This window comes from Bombina bombina, chromosome 7, assembly GCF_027579735.1.
Source record: "Bombina bombina isolate aBomBom1 chromosome 7, aBomBom1.pri, whole genome shotgun sequence".
NCBI classification, from domain to species: Eukaryota; Metazoa; Chordata; class Amphibia; order Anura; family Bombinatoridae; genus Bombina; species Bombina bombina.
In genome coordinates, this window is record NC_069505.1 from 25,058,462 (window position 1) to 25,081,089 (window position 22,628).

Here is a 22,628-nt window from a genome sequence, read left to right on the forward strand (position 1 = left end):
GTGCAGGTGACTATTACTGTGCATAATTATTAGGCAACTTAACAAAAAACAAATATATACCCATTTCAATTATTTATTTTTACCAGTGAAACCAATATAACATCTCAACATTCACAAATATACATTTCTGACATTCAAAAACAAAACAAAAACAAATCAGTGACCAATATAGCCACCTTTCTTTGCAAGGACACTCAAAAGCCTGCCATCCATGGATTCTGTCAGTGTTTTGATCTGTTCACCATCAACATTGCGTGCAGCAGCAACCACAGCCTCCCAAACACTGTTCAGAGAGGTGTACTGTTTTCCCTCCTTGTAAATCTCACATTTGATGATGGACCACAGGTTCTCAATGGGGTTCAGATCAGGTGAACAAGGAGGCCATGTCATTAGATTTTCTTCTTTTATACCCTTTCTTGCCAGCCACGCTGTGGAGTACTTGGACGCGTGTGATGGAGCATTGTCCTGCATGAAAATCATGTTTTTCTTGAAGGATGCAGACTTCTTCCTGTACCACTGCTTGAAGAAGGTGTCTTCCAGTAACTGGCAGTAGGACTGGGAGTTGAGCTTGACTCCATCCTCAACCCGAAAAGGCCCCACAAGCTCATCTTTGATGATACCAGCCCAAACCAGTACTCCACCTCCACCTTGCTGGCGTCTGAGTCAGACTGGAGCTCTCTGCCCTTTACCAATCCAGCCACGGGCCCATCCATCTGGCCCATCAAGACTCACTCTCATTTCATCAGTCCATAAAACCTTAGAAAAATCAGTCTTGAGATATTTCTTGGCCCAGTCTTGACGTTTCAGCTTGTGTGTCTTGTTCAGTTGTGGTCGTCTTTCAGCCTTTCTTACCTTGGCCATGTCTCTGAGTATTGCACACCTTGTGCTTTTGGGCACTCCAGTGATGTTGCAGCTCTGAAATATGGCCAAATTGGTGGCAAGTGGCATCTTGGCAGCTGCACGCTTGACTTTTCTCAGTTCATGGGCAGTTATTTTGCGCCTTGGTTTTTCCACACGCTTCTTGCGACCCTGTTGACTATTTTGAATGAAACGCTTGATTGTTCGATGATCACGCTTCAGAAGCTTTGCAATTTTAAGAGTGCTGCATCCCTCTGCAAGATATCTCACTATTTTTTACTTTTCTGAGCCTGTCAAGTCCTTCTTTTGACCCATTTTGCCAAAGGAAAGGAAGTTGCCTAATAATTATGCACACCTGATATAGGGTGTTGATGTCATTAGACCACACCCCTTCTCATTACAGAGATGCACATCACCTAATATGCTTAATTGGTAGTAGGCTTTCGAGCCTATACAGCTTGGAGTAAGACAACATGCATAAAGAGGATGATGTGGTCAAAATACTCAATTGCCTAATAATTCTGCACTCACTGTAGATAGATAGATAGATAGATAGATAGATAGATAGATAGATAGATGATAGATAGATACAGTAGATAGATATAGACAGACATATAGATAGATAGATAGATAGATAGATAGATAGATAGATAGATAGATAGATACAGTAGATAGATATAGACAGACATATAGATAGATAGATAGATAGATAGATACAGTAGATAGATAGACAGACATATAGATAGATAGATAGATAGATAGATAGATATATAGATAGATAGATAGATAGATAGAAAGATAGATAGATATATAGATAGATAGATAGATAGATAGATAGATAGATAGATAGATACAGTAGATAGATAGACAGACAGACAGATAGATAGATAGATAGATAGATAGATAGATAGATAGATACAGACAGACAGATAGATAGATAGATAGATAGATAGATAGATAGATAGATAGATAGATAGATACAGACAGACAGACAGACAGACAGACAGATAGATAGATATAGACAGACAGACAGACATATAGATAGATAGATAGATAGATAGATAGATACAGTAGATAGATAGACAGACAGACATATAGATACATAGATATATAGATAGATAGATAGATACAGTAGATAGACAAACAGACATATAGATACATAGATATATAGATAGATAGATAGATAGATAGATAGATAGATAGATAGATAGATAGATAGATAGATAGATAGACATATAGATAGACAGACAGACAGATAGATAGATAGATAGATAGATAGATACAGACAGATAGATAGATATAGACAGACAGACATATAGATAGATAGATAGATAGATAGATAGATAGATAGATAGATACAGTAGATAGATAGAAAGACAGACATATAGATACATAGATATATAGATAGATAGATAGATAGATAGATACAGACAGATGATACATGGATAAACAGATAGACAGATAAAACATTCCTATGAAGGTGCATTCAGCTAAATCTTTTTAAGAATGTAACATTTATTTATTTACTAAAAAAACAAACAAAACACAAAAAGCATTTACCTTTGCATACGGCATAAAATATTGTTCCACATAGGGATCATCAATTTTTTCTGTCTTATCGTTATCGTCAGCGATGATGATTTGAATGTCTGGATAGAACTGACGAATGCTTTTTATTAGATACCTCAGTTTGTCGTACCGGAAAAACGTTTTAGTGGTGATGGTGACTAGCGATCGTAAATTTGTATCTGAATAAAACAATATATAGATAAAAATATCATCTGTTTACAGTAACTTGTTCTACAAACAAAAGATAAACTTATGTTGTGAATAATATAAAAGAAAGGATTAGTAATCAGAAGAAATTATTTAAATAAAAATAAAAGATAATAAATGATAAAATGAATTCATAGAAATTATTATTTCTACTTACTTTAATGAGATGAAGATATCTTCCCTATGGGGGCCGAATGGAGCTTGATGCCCCTGTTTCCGCGCAAGCCTTCAGGCTCGCCGGAAAAAGTAGTTATGAGCTGCGGTATTAAGACCGCTGCTCAATAACTTGTCCGCTGCCTCTGAGGTTGCGGTCTTAAATCCACCTGATCCTATACGATCGGGCTGATTGATATCCCCTGCTAGCGGCCGATTGGCCACGAATCTGCAGGGGGCGGCATTGCACAAGCAGTTCACAAGAACTGCTTGTGTAACGATAAATGCCGACAGTGTATCATGTCCGCTCGCACTTTGATAAATTGACCCCTTGATCTTTAATGGGGCGGGGGGCGAAGGGACAGATGCTGAACCCCAGTTTGAACAAATGTCTAGTGTCTGACTGATCAGTAGAAAAAGGGCAATCTCCTCTCTCAAATGATACTGATAGAGTTACTGGCATTGTGTATCTAAGCAAAAATTAGATCCCTACATACAAATAAAAAACAAACTATTTTTGCCCTACAAGCTTAAAGTTTTTGCTAATGCTCAGCTCAGTTAACAAACCAGATTTAAAAATAAATAAATAATATATATAAAAACATAAAACAAACCAGAATTTTAAGATATACAACTATTAAATAAGATCAGCTAAAATATGATTGATGAGTTCAGTGAAACGTTTGGAGGCGTAAAGGAACCTAAAAGACATTCAGTTTAAAAACTTTCCAATGTAATTTTGATATCAAAGTTGCTTAGTTCTCTTGGTATTCTTTGTTGAAGAGCATATGTAGGTAGGTAATGTGCACGTGTCTGGCGCACTAGATGGAAGCAGTGTTGTAAAAATGCTTTAAACAATGTTATACACTATTGTGCACTAGAGGGCAACAGTTTCTGCATAATGTATAATACAATTAAAAGCATTTTTGCAAAAGTGCTGCCATAAAGTGCCCCAAACGGTGCACACTTACCTACCTAGGTATGTCCTTCATACATTTTATAATAGAACTATTTTTGTTTGTTTTAATTTGCACATTCTATCCGACTCATGAAAGATTCATTTTTGTGTTTCGGGTCCCTTTAAATTATACAATTATTGAAAATGATATGAAATGATGAATTACCCTTGTGTCATAAACTGATATTAAAGGGACATGAAACCCAAAAAATGTTCTTTCATGATTCAGATAGAGCATGCAATTTTAAGCAACTTTCTAATTTACTCCTATTATCAATTTTTCTTTGTTCTCTTGCTTTCTTTATTTGAAAAGCAGGAATGTAAAGCTTAGGAGTCCCAGCCCATTTTTGGCAATCGCTACCCAGGTGCTGAACCAAAAATGGTCCAGCTCCTAAGCTTTACATTCAATCTTTACAAATAAAGATACCAAGAGAACAAAGACAATTTGATAATAGGAGTAAATTAGAAAGTTGCTTAAAATTGCTGCTCTAAATGCATCATAAAAGATATAATTTGGGTTTAGTTTCCCTTTATTGATTAGGTGAAATTGAGACCTATTGGGCAATTATCATCTTTAGCCAAAACATGAAATGCCATGGTTTACTTTTGTAATGGTTGCATCTATATTTAGAGAAAAAGAAAACACAGAAAAATCATGATTATATATTTTTTTAATTCAAATGTTTTTTTCTAATGCAAAAAGGATAACTCCTGCAGCGTTATTGGTTCAAAAAGGGACACACTTTCTAAAGTAATAAACAAAAAGCTACAACCAGTTTTGAAAAAATAAAAAATATACGCCTAGATTTAGAGTTTGGCGTTAGCCGTCAAAAGCAGTGTTAAGGGGTCCTAACGCTGCTTTTTACCGCCCGCTGGTATTTAGAGTCAGGCAGGAAAGGGTCTACTGCTCACTTTCTTTCCGCGACTTGAGGCTACTGCAGATCCCCTTACATCAATTGCATATCCTATCTTTTCTATGGGATTTGCCTAACGCTGGTATTACGAGTCTTGGAAGAAGTGAGCAGTAGAGCCTCTACCGACAAGACTCCTACCGTCAAAAAGTCAGTAGTTAAGAGCTTTATGGGCTAACGCGGGAACATAAAGCTCTTAACTACTGTGCTATAAAGTACACTAACACCCATAAACTACCTATTAACCCCTAAACCGAGGCCCCCCCACATCGCGACCCTATAATAAAAATGTTTAACCCCTAATCTGCCGCTCCGGACACCGCCGCAACCTACATTATACCTATGAACCCCTAATCTGCTGCACTTAACATCGCCGCCACCTACATTATATTTATTAACCCCTAATCTGCCCCCCCCCCACGTCGCCGCCACCTACCTACACTTATTAACCCCTAATTTGCCGACCGGACCTCGCCACTACTATAATAAATGTATTAACCCCTAAACCGCCGCACTCTAGCCTCGCAAACACTATAATAAATTGTATTAAACCCTAATCTGCCCTCCCTAACATCGCCGCCACCTACCTACAAATATTAACCCCTAATCTGCCGCCCCCAACGTCGCCACTACTATAATAATGTTATTAACCCCTAAACCTAAGTCTAACCCTAACACCCCCCTAACTTAAATATAATTTAAATTAATCTAAATAAATTTACTATAATTAAATAAATTATTCCTATTTAAAACTAAATACTTACCTATAAAATAAACCCTAGTATAGCTACAATATAACTAATAGTTACATTATAGCTATTTTAGGATTTATATTTATTTTACAGGCAACTTTGTATTTATTTTAACCAGGTACAATAGCTATTAAATAGTTAATAACTATTTAATAGCTACCTAGTTAAAATAATTACAAAATTACCTGTAAAATAAATCCTAACCTAAGTTACAAATACACCTAACACTACACTATCAATAAATTAATTAAATAAATTACCTACAATTAGCTAAACTAAAATACAATTAAATAAACTAATCTATAATGCAAAAAAAAACAAAACACTAAATTACAGAAAATAAAAAAAATTACAAGAAGTTTAAACTAATTACACCTAATCTAAGCCCCCCTAATAAAATAAAAAAAAAAAAAAAAAATGCCCTACCCTATTCTAAATTACAAAGTAATCAGCTCTTTTACCAGCCCTTAAAAGGGCATTTTGCGGGGCATTGCCCCAAAGTAATCAGCTCTTTTACCTGTAAATAAAAATACAACCCCCCCAACATTAAAACCCACCACCCACATACCCCTACTCTAACCCACCCAAACCCCCTTAAATAAACCTAACACTAACCCCCTGAAGATCTCCCTACCTTGAGTCATCTTCACCCAGCCGAGCCGAAGAGGTCCTCCATCCGGTAGAAGTCTTCATCCAAGCGGGGTCTTCTATCTTCATCCATCCGGAGCGGAGCCATCTTCCATACAGCCAACGCGGAGACATCCTCTTCAACCAACGGACTAACGACGAATGACGGTTCCATTAAGGGACGTCATCCAAGATGGCGTCCCTTGAATTCCGATTGGCTGATAGGATTCTATCAGCCAATCGGAATTAAGGTAAGAAAAATCTGATTGGCTGATTCAATCAGCCAATCAGATTGAAGTTCAATCCGATTGGCTGATCCAATCAGCCAATCGGATTGACCTCGCATTCTATTGGCTGATCGGAACAGCCAATAGAATGCGAGGTCAATCCGATTGGCTGACTGGAACCGTCATTTGTCATTAGTCCGTCAGTTGAAGAGGATGGCTCCGTGTCGGCTGTATGGAAGATGGCTCCGCTCCGCTCCGGATGGATAAAGATAGAAGACCCCGCTTGGATGAAGACTTCTACCGGATGGAGGACCTCTTCTTGCTCCGCTTGGATGAAGAATTCGGCTCGGCTGGGTGAAGACGACTCAAGGTAGGGAGATCTTCAGGGGGTTAGTGTTAGGATTATTTAAGGGGGGGTTGGGTGGGTTAGAGTAGGGGTATGTGGGTGGTGGGTTTTAATGTTGGGGGGGTTGTATTTTTATTTATAGGTAAAAGAGCTGATTACTTTGGAGCAATGCCCTGCAAAAAGCCTTTTTAAGGGCTGGTAAAAGAGCTGATTACTTTGTAATTTAGAATAGGGTAGGGCATTTTATTATTTTGGGGGGCTTTTTAATTTTATTAGGGGGCTTAGATTAGGTGTAATTAGTTTAAACGTCTTGTAATTTTTTTATTTTCTGTAATTTAGTGGGTTTTTTTGTATTATAGATTAGTTTATTTAATTGTATTCTAGTTTAGCTAATTGTAGGTAATTTAATTAATTTATTGATAGCGTAGTGTTAGGTTTAATTGTAACTTAGATTAGGATTTATTTTACAGGTAATTTTGTAATTATTTTAACTAGGTAGCTATTAAATAGTTATTAACTATTTAATAGCTATTGTACCTAGTTAAAATAAATACAAAGTTGCCTGTAAAATAAATATAAATCCTAAAATAGCTATAATGTAACTATTAGTTATATTGTAGCTATATTAGGGTTTATTTTATAGGTAAGTATTTAGTTTTAAATAGGAATAATTTATTTAATTATAGTAAATTTATTTAGATTAATTTAAATTATATTTAAGTTAGGGGGGTGTTAGGGTTAGACTTAGGTTTAGGGGTTAATAACATTATTATAGTAGTGGCGACGTTGGGGGCGGCAGATTAGGGGTTAATATTTGTAGGTAGGTGGCGGCGATGTTAGGGAGGGCAGATTAGGGGTTAATACTATTTATTATAGTGTTTGCGAGGCAGGAATGTGGCGGTTTAGGGGTTAATACATTTATTATAGTGGCGGCGAGGTCCGGTCGGCCGATTAGGGGTTAATAAGTGTAGGTAGGTGGCGGCGACGTTGGGGGCGGCAGATTATGGGTTAATAAATATAATATAGGTGTCGGCGATGTTAGGGGCAGCAGATTAGGGGTTCATAGGTATTACGTAGGTTGCGGCGGTGTCCAGAGCGGCAGATTAGGGGTTAATAGTATAATGTAGGTGTCAGCAATAGCGGGGGCGGCAAATTAGGGGTTAATAAGTGTAAAGTTAGGGGTGTTTAGACTCGGAGTTCATGTTAGGGTGTTAGGTGTAGACTTAGAGAGTGTTTCCCCATAGGAAACAATGGGGCTGCGTTAGGAGCTGAACGCTGCTTTTTGCAGGTGTTAGGTTTTTTTTCAGCCAGCTCAGCCCCATTGTGTCCTATGGGGATATCGTGCACAAGCACGTTTTTCCAGCTTACCACTACCGTAGGCAACGCTGGTACTGAGGGTTGAAGTGGAGCTAAATTATGCTCAATGCTCCCTTTTCTGAGGCTAACGCAGCCATTCAGACAACTCTAAATACCAGCGTTGTCTTAAGGGTGCGCTGGTAAAAAAAGGAGCGTTAGCACTGCGGGTCTCTACCGACAAAACTCTAAATCTAGGCGAGTTATTGTAAAATCTTTTGTAGGTAAGGGATATCATTTAGACTGTGTGGTTGTTTTGATTACCGCTTATAAATATGATGGTTCTTACCTGGTCCTGAATCATATAAAATTGGTATCGGGAGTTGTTTTATTTCCACAGGAAATGCAGCCACATAATTCGCCATCTGAAATTTCACTAAAAAGGAAATACATTATCCCTTGATAAATGTAATAAATGTATAAACTGTACTTTTATCAATATTGGTGAATAAATGTGCCCAACCACGTAAGGCTTTACTATACTGTTTACATTTACATTTGCAAGGTTAGCGTATGGATAGGGTTAACATACAGTAAGGGTTAGCATACGCTAAGTGTTAGCACACAGGAATGGTTAGCATACAGTAAGGGTTAGCATACGGTGAGGGTTAGCATACGCTAAGGGTTAGCACACAGGAATGGTTAGCATACGGTAAGGGTTAGTATACAGGAAGAGTTAGCATACGGTAAGGGTTAGCATACGCTAAGGGTAAGCACACAGTAATGGTTAGTATACAGGAAGAGTTAGCATACTGTAAGGGTTAGCATACGGTGAGGGTTAGCACACAGTAATGGTTAGCATACGGTAAGGGTTAGCATACGCTAAGGGTTAGCACACAGTAATGGTTAGCATACGGTAAGGGTTAGTATACAGGAAGAGTTAGCATACTGTAAGGGTTAACATACGGTAAGGGTTAGCATACGCTAAGGGTTAGCACACAGGAATGGTTAGCATACAGTAAGGGTTAGCATACGCTAAGGGTTAGCACACAGGAATGGTTAGCATACAGTAAGGGTTAGTGTACAGGAAGAGTTAGCATACGGTAAGGGTTAGCATACGCTAAGGGTTAGCACACAGTAATGGTTAGCATACAGTAAGGGTTAGTATACAGTGAGGGTTAGCATACAGTGAGGGTTAGCATACAGTAAGGGTTAGCATACTGTAAGGGTTAGCATACGGTGAGGGTTAGCATAAGGGCAGGGTTAGAATACCATAAGGGTTAGCATACAGTAAGGGTTAGCATACGGTGAGGATTGGCAGACAGTGAGGGTTAGCAAACGAAAAAGGTTAGCATACGGTACGGGTTAGCATATAGTAAGGGTTAGTATACAGGTAGGGTTAGCATACAGTAAGGGTTAGCATACAGTAAGGGTTAACACACGGTAAGGGTTAGCATACGCTAAGGGTTAGCATACAGTAATGGTTAGCATACGGTAAGGGTTAATATACAGGAAGAGTTAGCATACTGTAAGGGTTAGCATACGGTGAGGGTTAGCATACCATAAGGATTAGCATACAGTATGGGTTAGCATACAGTAAGGGTTAGCATACCATAAGGGTTAGCATACAGTATGGGTTAGCATACAGTAAGGGTTAGCATACCATAAGGGTTAGCAAATGAAAAGGGTTAGCATACGGTACGGGTTAGCATACAGTAAGGGTAAGTATACAGGTAGGGTTAGAATACAGTAAGGGTTAGTATACAGGTAGGGTTAGCATACAGTAAGGGTTAGCATAAAGTAAGGTTAGCATACGGTACGGGTTAGCATACAGTAAGGGTTAGTATACAGTAAAGGTTAACACACGGTAAGGGTTAGCATAAAGTAAGGGTTAGCATACGGTAAGGGATAGCATGCAGTCAGGTTAAGCAAACAGTAAGGGTTAGCATACAGTAAGGGTTAGCATACAGTAAGGGTTAGCATACAATAAGAGTTAGCGTAAAGTAAGGGTAAGCATATGGTAAGGGTTAGCATACGGTAAGGGATAGCATAAAGTAAGGGTTAGCATATGGTAAGGGATAGCATGCAGTCAGGGTAAGCAAACAGTAAGGTATAGCATACAGTAAAGGTTAGCGTACAGTAAAGGTTAACACACGGTAAGGGTTAGCATAAGGTAAGGTTAGCATACGGTAAGGGATAGCATAAAGTAAGGGTTAGCATAGGTAAGGGATAGCATGCAGTCAGGGTAAGCAAACAGTAAGGGATAGCATACAGTAAGGGTTAGCATACGGTAAGGGTTAGCATAAAGTAAGGGTTAGCATACGGTAAGGGATATCATGCAGTCAGGGTAAGCAAACGGTAAGGGATAGCATACAGTAAGGGTTAGCATACAGTAAAGGTTAACACACGGTAAGGGTTAGCATAAGGTAAGGTTAGCATACGGTAAGGGATAGCATAAAGTAAGGGTTAGCATAGGTAAGGGATAGCATGCAGTCAAGGTAAGCAAACAGTAAGGGATAGCATACAGTAAGGGTTAGCATACGGTAAGGGTTAGCATAAAGTAAGGGTTAGCATACGGTAAGGGATAGCATGCAGTCAGGGTAAGCAAACAGTAAGGGATAGCATACAGTAAAGGTTAACACACGGTAAGGGTTAGCATAAGGTAAGGTTAGCATACGGTAAGGGATAGCATAAAGTAAGGGTTAGCATACAGTAAGGGTTAGCATGCAGTCAGGGTAAGCAAACAGTAAGGGATAGCATACAGTAAAGGTTAGCATACGGTAAGGGATAGCATACAGTAAGGGTTAGCATACGGTAAGGGATAGCATGCAGTCAGGGTAAGCAAACAGTAAGGGTTAGCATACAGTAAGGGTTAGCATGCAGTCAGGGTAAGCAAACAGTAAGGGATAGCATACAGTAAAGGTTAGCATACGGTAAGGGATAGCATACAGTAAGGGTTAGCATACGGTAAGGGATAGCATGCAGTCAGGGTAAGCAAACAGTAAGGGTTAGCATACAGTAAGGGTTAGCATGCAGTCAGGGTAAGCAAACAGTAAGGGATAGCATACAGTAAAGGTTAGCATACGGTAAGGGGGGATAGCATACAGTAAGGGTTAGCATACGGTAAGGGATAGCATGCAGTCAGGGTAAGAAAACAGTAAGGGTTAGCATACAGTAAGGGTTAGCATACAGTAAGGGTTAGCATACGGTAAGGGATAGCATGCAGTCAGGGTAAGCAAACAGTAAGGGTTAGCATACAGTAAGGGTTAGCATACAGTAAGTGTTAGCATACAGTAAGTGTTAGCATACAGTAAGGGTTAGCATACAATAAGAGTTAGCGTAAAGTAAGGGTAAGCATATGGTAAGGGTTAGCATGTGGTTAGGGTTAGCACATGATAAGGGTTAGTATAGGGTTAGGATTAAGCATAGGGTTATCATAGGGTTAGGGTTATGTAAAGCATAGGTTTAGGATTTGTGTAGGGCTAATGTTAAGGTTAGCGTAGGGTTAGGTTTATGTATAGCATAGGGCTAGTGTAGGGTTAAGATTAGGATTAGGTATAGTTTAGGATTAGATTTAGGGAAAGGTTAGGGGGCTAGATTTAGATATAGTGTAGGGTTAGGGATAGTATTAGGGTTATTTAAAGATTAGGCTGTTAAAGACTAGTGTTAGGGTAAGTGTAGGGTTAGGGTTAGCATATGGTTATGGTTTAATGATAAGTTTAGGGTTATTTTAGGCATAGGTATAGTGCACAGTAAGGGTTAGCATAATGTTAGGGTTAGAAATAGGGTTAGGTAAAGTGTACGGTTATGGTTAGTGTAGGATTATTGTTAGCACTGGGTTATGGTTAGTGTAGGATTAGGGTTCGTATTGGGTTAAGGTTAGTTTAGGATTAAAGTTAAGGATAGTATTAAGGTTAGCATTGGGTTATGGTTAGTTTAGGATAAGAGTTAGGGCTAGGATTAAGGTTAGTATTGGGTTAAATTTAGTTTAGGATTAAAGTTAAGGATAGTATTAAGGTTAGCATTGGGTTATGGTCAGTTTAGGATAAGAGTTAGGGCTAGGATTAAGGTTTTGATTGGGATATGGTTAGTTTAGGATTAGAGTTAGGGCTAGGATTAGGATTAGAATTGGGTTAAGGCTAGTTTAGGATTAGAGTTAGGGCTAAATTAAGGGTAAGCATTGGGTTAAGGTTAGTGTAGGATTTGGGTCAGAGTTAGGATTAGGGTTAGTATTGGGTAAAGGTTAGTTTAGAATCAGAGTAAGTGTAGGATTAGGGTTAGTATTGGGTTAAGGTTAGTTTAGGATTGGCGTTAGTGTAGGATTAGCGTTAGTATTGGGTAAAGGTTAGTTTAGGATCAGAGTTAGTGTAGGATTAGGGGTAGTTTTGGGTTAAGGTTAGTTTAGGATTAGAATTAGTGTAGGATTAGGGTTAGTATTGGGTTAAGGTTAGTTTAGGATTGGAGTTAGTGTAGGATTAGGGTTAGTATTGGGTTAAGGTTAGTTTAGGTTCAGAGTTAGTGTAGGATTACGGTTAGTATTGGGTTAAGGTTAGTTTAGGTTCAGAGTTAGTGTAGGATTAGGGTTAGTATTGGGTTAAGGTTAGTTTAGGTTCAGAGTTAGTGTAGGATTAGGGTTAGTATTGTGTTAAGGTTAGATTAGGATCAGAGTTATTGTATGATTAGGGTTAGTATTGGGTTAAGGTTAGTTTAGGATTGGAGTTAGTGTAGGATTAGGGTTAGTATTGGTTTAAGGTTAGTGTAGGATTTGGGTCAGAGATAGGATTAGGGTTAGTACTGGGTTAAGGTTAGTTTAGGATCAGAGTTAATGTAGGATTAGGGTTAGTATTGGGTTAAGGTTAGTTTAGGATCAGAGTTAGTGTAGGATTAGGGTTAGTATTAGGTTAAGCATCAGAAAAAATGTATAACAGGAGCACCAAGTATAAGGATACAAAATTAAACTTTATTTAGAACATAAAGGGTATCTTAACCCCTGGGTAAGAACATACATGTAAAGTAGTCAAACAGATGAAAAAGGCTGACCGGTTTCGGCTGTTGCCTTACTCCTAGCCTGCTTAAAACTGTCTAGCAGTTCTCTGATTTAAAAACCATCATCTGAAATCCTATTGGTTCAAAAATCCACACCCCTCATTGTAACTCCCTTCAGCTTAGATCAATTAACCCTCCTTTTCAACACAGCTGTCCTTGTCTAATTGCTCAACATAACAAATTTGATTACTAAGACTATATTTCTAACCTTCTATTTGTCACTAATATTCAATATTCAATAGGAGCCAAATAGTGGAAACATGGAGGAAACTATTGTATGAGTCTATTAAACATGCATTTTACATCACTGTGTAAGAAAACTGTCTTAGGGTTTGAACCGCTTTATATATGGACATATGCATAGACATTAGTACTATATATTTTAGTGATTATCCTGTCTTATTAAACAGCTCTCAAATCTCCTACCTCAAAGCGGTTCCTGTTTCTTTATATTCATCTTAGACCACCTATGATATTGTGGGAAGAAGTGTATTGTGCCTCAAAATCTGTATTCGTTCGTAATTACTGTTTACTACTCAATGCTATTTACAAATCCCTATTGGTCAGTAATGTGTTTGTCAGCCAATCCGGTGCGGTCTACCAAACCCCAGTGCATTGCAAGGAGTCTAGAAGGTATCTATAGGTCTCTGCTTACTGGATCCTGATTGGTCGAATATCGTGTGTATGCGCCAATCAAAACGTAGCCTGTCACAACACCACATCGCTGTCAAACGTCAGGTGTTCAGTCTCTGCTCTATCATGTTATTATTACTATGTATTCATGACTCGTGAACAATGGAATGTATTTGTATATTGTGAGCATGCTTGTCAGTTAGGGTGTGAATCCCCACTTATATTGAAGTAGTTAGAGCCGGATGGGCTAAAGTTGGGGGAAAATATTTTCTTATATTTAAATTCAAAGAATATACCTTTGTTATAATGTACTTTAAGAACCACAATTCAAGTTAATAAATAAATACACTATATAAAGGGCCAAGAATGTTCATGCTTTAACTATGTGCTTATTTGCAGTAGATATCTTAAATAAGTAGTGAAAGCTTTTTGCTATTTTAAGTGTATTTAACCTAAATTTATTCTGATCTATTAAACTTTGCATCAAAGTGAGCTACTTATTAAATTTAAATTTAAAGAGTGTCACCTTTGTTATAATGTACTTTTAAGAACCACACTTCAAGTAAATAAATAAATAAATGCACTATATAAAGGGCCAAGTGTGTTTATGCTTTAACTATGTGCTTATTAGTAGTAGGTATCTTACATAAGTAGTGAATTCTTATTTACTATTTTAAGTGTATTTAACCTAAATTTATTCTGATCTTATTATACTTAGCATCAAAATGAGCTGCTTCTTATCAAGGACCTTGGGTGGTTGTACACTATCTATGTATTTAACCTTAGTTACCTCTGACAAATACCCTCGTTCAAACCATGAATGAGCTACTTCTAACCAAGAACCTGGAGTGTTTGTGCTTTATTTATGTATTTATATTTTGGTAAGTATTCTCTATGCATAGGTAAATGTTCTTAGTGCATAGGTAAATTTAAGTTTATATATTAAGTGTATTGTGACCTAACTTCCTCTGTTAAATATAGTGTTGTTCAAAATGTAAACTACCAAAAATTAATGAGGTCAAATTCTGAATTGAGGCCGTCTGGAATCCTCGTTTTTAAACGGAAGATCCAGAAGGCCTCCCTTTCGCCTAATTTGCGGGTTCTGTCCCCCCCTTTTGTCTGAACTGGTACCTTCTCTATAATGGTCCAAGAGAAGAAAGAATTATCTTTGTTGTGTGTAATCGAAAAATGTTTAATAAGTGGCGTTGTGAGAACCCCTGCCTTGATGTCCGCTAGAGGTTCTTTTATCCGTACCCTGGCTTCCCTTGTCGTGAGGCCTACATACTGGAGGGCACAGTGGGTGCATGAAATCAAATACACTACAAAGGTAGACCTGCAGTTGAGACATAAATTCTTCTGAAAGTGTTCCCCCGTAACCAGAGAGCTGAAGGAGTCCCCTATAGTGACTTTCTCGCAAGCTTTGCAAGATAAATGGTTGCACCTATAGGTCCCATTTAATCTCAACCAGGAGGACCCATCCGTCTGTTCCTTCCTCAATCTTGTGGGTGCAATTATATTGCCTATTGTTCTGTTTCTTTTGTATGTACACCTGATGCCCTCAGATACTGTCTCCTTTAGAGCATCATCTGCTGACAAAAGATGGTAATTATTTCTAATGATCTGACATATTTGTGTGTACTGCTGCGAATATTCTGTCGTGAATGTGATTTTCCTGTCCACAGTCCCTTTTGTTCTTTTTCTGTACTTTGTGTTTTTTTGTCTCAGAAGATCAACTCTGTTAATTTTGGTAACAGCGTTTCTCTCTTTTGTAATTATTGACCCTGGATAGCCTCTTTCCATGAGTCTAACAGATAGTTCATCGGCCTGTTTCTCATATGTAATTTGATCAGTACAGTTCCTTTTCAGGCGAATGAACTGCCCTCTGGCTACACCCCTAAACACCCTCCTTGGGTGGCAACTTGAGGCGTGTAGCAAAGAGTTCCCTGCGATAGGCTTCCGATATGTCTCTGTGGTGATCTTCTGACCTGTTTCTCCCTTTAATGAGATGTCCAAAAAATTTACTGTGTGTTCTTGTATCTCGGACGTAAAGCTAATGCCTACACTGTTGTTGTTAAGGCCCTCTACAAACTTCTCTAGATCATTAAAGGAGCCTTGCCAAATGAAAAGGAGGTCGTCAATGAAGCGCCTATACCACACTATCTCCTGTCTGAACAGGTTTCGCTCCCCAAAGACGTGGGAGAGCTCCCACCAACCCATGAAAAGGTTGGCGTAGGAGGGGGCAAATTTTGCCCCCATCGCTGTCCCACGCCTCTGGAGATAGAACTCCCCCTCAAACAGGAAATAGTTGTGGGTAAGGAGAAATCTAGTTACTCTCAATATGTATCCAATAAAATCCTGATCATTTGGATACTTTTTTGACAGAAAGAATTTTATGGCCTCCAGGCCCTTATCATGTGGTATGGTTGAATACAGGGATCTTACATCCACTGTCAACCACTTGAAGTCACTCTGCCATACCATATCAGAGAGTAAATTCAATACATGTTTGGTATCAGACAGGTGACTCCAAAGGGAGCTTACCAAGGGCTGCAGGATGCCATCCAACCACTCTGACAGGTGTTCCAGTAGGGAGCCTATTCCACTAACAATTGGTCTCCCCTGGACATTGTCTACAGACTTGTGAACTTTAGGTAGATGGTTAAACAGTGTTAGGGTAAGTGTAGGGTTAGGGTTAGCATATGGTTAGGGTTTAATGATAAGTTTAGGGTTATTTTAGGCATAGGTATAGTGCACAGTAAGGGTTAGCATAATGTTAGGGTTAGAAATAGGGTTAGGTAAAGTGTACGGTTATGGTTAGTGTAGGATTATTGTTAGCACTGGGTTATGGTTAGTGTAGGATTAGGGTTCGTATTGGGTTAAGGTTAGTTTAGGATTAAAGTTAAGGATAGTATTAAGGTTAGCATTGGGTTATGGTTAGTTTAGGATAAGAGTTAGGGCTAGGATTAAGGTTAGTATTGGGTTAAATTTAGTTTAGGATTAAAGTTAAGGATAGTATTAAGGTTAGCATTGGGTTATGGTCAGTTTAGGATAAGAGTTAGGGCTAGGATTAAGGTTTTGATTGGGATATGGTTAGTTTAGGATTAGAGTTAGGGCTAGGATTAGGATTAGAATTGGGTTAAGGCTAGTTTAGGATTAGAGTTAGGGCTAAATTAAGGGTAAGCATTGGGTTAAGGTTAGTGTAGGATTTGGGTCAGAGTTAGGATTAGGGTTAGTATTGGGTAAAGGTTAGTTTAGAATCAGAGTAAGTGTAGGATTAGGGTTAGTATTGGGTTAAGGTTAGTTTAGGATTGGCGTTAGTGTAGGATTAGGGTTAGTATTGGGTAAAGGTTAGTTTAGGATCAGAGTTAGTGTAGGATTAGGGGTAGTTTTGGGTTAAGGTTAGTTTAGGATTAGAATTAGTGTAGGATTAGGGTTAGTATTGGGTTAAGGTTAGTTTAGGTTCAGAGTTAGTGTAGGATTAGGGTTAGTATTGGGTTAAGGTTAGTTTAGGTTCAGAGTTAGTGTAGGATTAGGGTTAGTATTGTGTTAAGGTTAGATTAGGATCAGAGTTATTGTATGATTAGGGTTAGTATTGGGTTAAGGTTAGTTTAGGTTCAGAGTTAGTGTAGGATTAGGGTTAGTATTGGGTTAAGGTTAGTTTAGGTTCAGAGTTAGTGTAGGATTAGGGTTAGTATTGTGTTAAGGTTAGATTAGGATCAGAGTTATTGTATGATTAGGGTTAGTATTGGGTTAAGGTTAGTTTAGGATTGGAGTTAGTGTAGGATTAGGGTTAGTATTGGTTTAAGGTTAGTGTAGGATTTGGGTCAGAGTTAGGATTAGGGTTAGTACTGGGTTAAGGTTAGTTTAGGATCAGAGTTAATGTAGGATTAGGGTTAGTATTGGGTTAAGGTTAGTTTAGGATCAGAGTTAGTGTAGGATTAGGGTTAGTATTAGGTTAAGTATAGTTTAGGATTAGCGTTAGGGCTAGCATTATGATTGGTATTGGGTTTAGGTTAGTGTAGGATTTGGGTCAGGTCTAGGATTAGGGTTAGCATACTATTAGGTTTAGGCTTACTGTTGGATTAAGGTTAGTGTAGGATCAGGGGTAGTGTAAGGTTAGGGTTAGAGTTAAGGTTAGAGTTAGGGTGGGGAGAGGGTTAAAAGATAAGGTTAGGGTAATGGAAAAGCTAGATTTATGGTTTGAAATAAAGATATGGGTGAGAGTTATGATTACAGCTGTTTTCTAATATTTTTTCTAATTTTCAAACTCCTAACCAAGCCCCAAAGTGTCAGATGTATACGCTCATTTACAGACTTTACTGGCTCCTGTTTGTCTAATCTGTCTTTTTCTTTCAAATATCTTTTATTGGGGTTTTGCAAGATAAGGATCATACATTGAATGACCTATAGAATACAAGACCAAGCTTCAAATGAATACAGAATACAAAAACAGGTTTGAGATAAGATAATTGATACAATATGGACATATGAAACCTCCATTTTACGATTTAATGATTTGAAATAAATGACTAGTTTACAGGCTACTTATGGGCCTAGTGATGTAGGTAGAACTATGAGAATATGGAAGTCATATCTGAGGTCCTGTCGGACCTACTAACGCAGAATAGGGGTGAGAGTATCTGGGTAGATATTAAAGCAAGGTACAATAGCAAAAATGAGAATAATATGTAACCTTATATATATAGCTCATCAGCAGGTAAGCACCCCTAGACGCAATATTGCGCCCGATATGTAGGCACTCACACTCCAGTTTCAGGTAAATGTGTGTAGAAGAAAGGCATACGATACACACTCCAAGTGGCCCCTGTTACCAGCTACAGACTTATAATTTGGTAAACTATACAAACCACTTATAAACTAGATCGATAAGCGCAGCCTCATCACTTTAAACTTTGCTTAGTAAGACCATGTCAAAGTATATAGTTAGGCTGGGACTGTCCTATGCATTATCGGAGGAGCAAAGATAAGGAGGGTAGAGAGAACAATTAAATAATTACTAGGGACAACATAGGATTGTGCTATATACTGGAAAAACGTGTCTCTAAAAGTGCAGTCCCGCTTATGTTATAGGTCTTAAGCTATTAAGTAGTGTACGGGTTGGTAGTGTTGTACAACTTTGGGAGAGCTAAAGTATATTCTAGTCGTGCATGGTAGCCATCATGGGGGCATCTCTGCTCAGAGAAAACATGTGCTGTAGCAAGTTTCAGGCATTGACAACTATGTAGGTGAGAAAGTACTATCTAAACAAGGTTTATGATCAACATTTAAACACCAAATAAACTTATGAATATGAGCATAGCTGTAGGATGTTTAGGAGACAAAATGCTTACAATACAGTAAAACAAAAAGGCACAAGAACTATAACTACAACATCCTGAGAAGAGATAACCTTCTAGTGCACAAAAAAAGCATTCTGGGTTATATGAGTTTTATGGCAGAAAGTGAAAGTAGTTCCAAAACAGCTAAACAGTGTCTCCAGTAGGGTAAGAGCTCACCTCAAGCACTCCACTCTGCTGCTTTATGTGATTAACTAATCCAACAGTGTTATTTCACTTCTAGGGGGAATAAAGTTTATATGCCCTGCAAAAGACAAACTTTTAGTCCAAGCGATTCCCAGCTTCAACGCTTAGCATAGGGCTATTTCCATGTTAGCCATTCCCACGTCTGGGGCTACAAGAAAGCAGAGTCCGGTAGGTCTTGGATTTGATGTGGTGGACTCAGAGAAACCTGTGGCAGCAGTTGTGGAATAAAGGGAAATGTGGAGTTGCCATTTCACTCATCCACTGATGGTGTTTATTTTCCTAAGGAGCCGCTTGTAGTGCTTTCCATGCAGGGCTATAGGAGTAGTTACCGGCTTCACCGGGATTGCTGCCTGATCTGTACACTGTAAATTGTCATGACTCTGAACAGGGAACGCCTCTTCCAAACTGTCTCCACTAAGGTAGCGTGGTCGGTAGGCTTGCATAGGCAGTGTTGATGAGGCTTCGCTCCTCTCCAATGCATGTACTGCTAAGTCGCCTAGGTTACTTGGTTCTCGGAAGAGGTCGTCGAATTGGTCATGCAACTTTCTCTCCAGAGCTGCCAGTTTGCCTCTGATAATAGTGGCGACCGTCCGTGCATCCATACCAGGAGTGGGGGTGTAGAGGGGTGTAGTAGTTCTGGTCATTGTCGTTAGAGAAGTAGTGCAGCTAGAGTGTGACTGTTAACCCTCAAGGATCAAGGGGGGATGCTTGAGATGTGCTAGGCCATAGCCATTGATCATAATAGACCGGGTTGGCGTCCTATAAATGTTTCCATATATTAGATTTTCTTTAGCAGGAGCTCCACAAATGTGCGTCTGATCATGGACGCAGCCCGGACATGCCCCATCTAATCTGTCTTTTCATATGTAGGGAAGGGGGGAATGTCTGCACTTCCTGGTTTCCCAGTCCCTTTCACTGGGTGTCCCAGCCTAACCTGATCAACAGTGCAAAACTGGGAGCTTCTAAGTAAGTTTTTAAAAGGTTTTACATTGGATGTTTAGATCACAATCTGTGCATATTCTTCTTTATAGTAGTGTCCATTACATGCAGTTATATGAAAATTGGTGTATACCAGTGATGGCGAACCTTGGCCCTCCAGATGTTTAAGAACTATATTTCCCATAATGCTTAAGCACTTTGAAGTCCAATTGAGCATCATGGGAAATGTAGTTCTAAAACATCTGGAATGCCAAGGATTATGGTTGAGGTTAGCATATTGGGGTAGAGATAAGGTTAAACCATTGGATGCACTGTAGCTCTCTCTGGCATCCAATGGATTATCAGTTGTTTGTCCCTTAAGTGGTAATGTTGCCTAAGATGTACCTATGGACATATTAAGACCACATTAACACCAAAGAAATATTATGGTGGTCATCATGATATTGCTACCAGGGCAACAAGACCAACAAGAAGTGGTTTGTCACAAAGAGTGTGAAGAAAAAGATTTTGATTGGCTAAATCAATATGCCCAGTTTTATCATATTATTATGGAGATAAGAAATAGCTACAGCTGTAATGGTTGATCTAATGACAAAACTCACCTGTATCCATGGTTTTTGTGTGAAACGACGTGCTGGTGTACGTTATGTGTTTAAGGATGTGGTTTAACACTTGCAGGTGAGGTGTGAGTATACGTAAGGTTTTGTCTCCTCTGCCTTTAACTTGTTCTTCAGGACAATCAAGGAGAGTGTCAAATACCCCAAGAGACGCAGACAGAGACACCTGTGGATAGAGTAAAACAACCACTCAGGTATCTACTAATACAGTATGAGCTTTACATCTGAGCAATACTTAAAATATGTAATTAACAATTGCTATGAAGATAGATGCAGACATTTTGGACCAAATTCTAGTTGATTAGAAATCATATGAGAAAAAATCCATCCCTAGGTAAGTCTATGCAACTGATTCACTAAAACTCCATCCAACCTCTCCAGCTTCACCAGTTCCTATGTTATTCTATGTAACTGATTCACTAAAGCTCCCTCCAACCTCTCCAGCTTCACCAGTTCCTATGTTATTCTATGCAACTGATTCACTAAAACTCCATCCAACCTCTCCAGCTTCACCAGTTCCTATGTTATTCTATGCAACTGATTCACTAAAACTCCATCCAACCTCTCCAGCTTCACCAGTTCCTATGTTATTCTATGCAACTGATTCACTAAAGCTCCATCCAGCCTCTCTATCTTCACCAGTTCCTATGTTATTCTATGCAGCGGATTCACTAAAGCTCCCTCCAGCCTCTCCATCTTCACCAGTTCATATGTTATTCTATGTAACTAATTCACTAAAGCTCCCTCCAGCCTCTCCAGTCCCTCTGTTTTTCTATGTAACTGATTCACTAAAGCTCCCTCCAGCCTCTCCAGCTTCACCAGTTCCTATTTTATGCTATGTAACTGATTCACTAAAGCTCCCTCCAGCCTCTCCAGCTTCACCAGCTCCTATGTTATTCTATGTCACTGATTCACTAAAGCTCCCTCCAGCCTCTCTAGCTTCACCAGTTCCTATGTTTTTCTATGTAACTGATTCACTAAAGCTCCCTCCAGCCTCTCCAGCTTCACCAGTTCCTATTTTATGCTATGTAACTGATTCACTAAAGCTCCCTCCAGCCTCTCCAGCTTCACCAGCTACTATGTTATTCTATGTCACTGATTCACTAAAGCTCCCTCCAGCCTCTACAGCATCACCAGTTCCTATGTTATTCTATGTAACTGATTCACTAAAGCTCCCTCTAGCCTCTCCAGCTTCACCAGTTCCTATGTTATTCTATGTAACTGATTCCCTAAAGCTCCCTCCAGCCTCTCCAGCTTCACCAGTTCCTGTGTTATTCTATGTAACTGATTCACTAAAGCTCCCTCCAGCCTCTCCAGCTTCACCAGTTCCTATGTTATTATATGTAACTGATTCACTAAAGCTCTCTCCAGCCTCTCCAGCTTCACCAGTTCCTATGTTATTCTATGTAACTGATTCACTAAAGTTCCCTCCAGCCTCTCCAGCTTCACCAGTTCCTATGTTATTCTATGTAACTGATTCACTAAAGCTCTCTCCAGCCTCTCCCGCTTCACCAGTTCCTATGTTATTCTATGTAACTGATTCACTAAAGCTCCCTCCAGCCTCTCCAGCTTCACCAGTCCTAGGTTATTCTATGTAACTGATTCACTAAAGCTCCCTCCAGCCTCTCCAGCTTCACCAGTTCCTATGTTATTCTATGTAACTGATTCACTAAACCTCCCTCCAGCCTCTCCTGCTTCACCAGTTCCTATCTTATTCTATGCCATTTCTCCATGGTTAGATGAATCAGCTACCTAGACAAAATTAGAGACTGGTAATGTTGTTGTTACTGGTGTTTCCCTTGAGAGGGAGAGGTTTCAGCTTCACCAACCTATGAAGTATTGCTCATTACTGTATATATGTTAAGATTCCACCAACATTATTAAAGATAAAATATTAGTCAAGTGCTGTGACATCTTTATAGTTTAGATTATCTGTTATTATTATGTTG

At 38.9% G+C, this 22,628-nt stretch overlaps 1 protein-coding gene across 3 annotated transcripts in view; it reads right to left on the bottom strand.

The window, feature by feature from the left end:
- The window catches only part of LOC128665791 (beta-1,4 N-acetylgalactosaminyltransferase 2-like), a 358,995-nt gene that overhangs the window by 23,528 nt on the left and 312,839 nt on the right, over nucleotides 1–22,628 (bottom strand). For all 3 annotated transcript variants that reach the window (XM_053719993.1, XM_053719991.1, XM_053719992.1), the window contains 3 exons: nucleotides 20,665–20,845; nucleotides 8,251–8,337; nucleotides 2,419–2,606 (listed from right to left, as the gene is read on the bottom strand). In XM_053719993.1, the coding sequence (XP_053575968.1) occupies nucleotides 2,419–2,606; nucleotides 8,251–8,337; nucleotides 20,665–20,845 (456 nt within the window). The remainder of the gene's footprint in view (nucleotides 1–2,418; nucleotides 2,607–8,250; nucleotides 8,338–20,664; nucleotides 20,846–22,628) is intronic.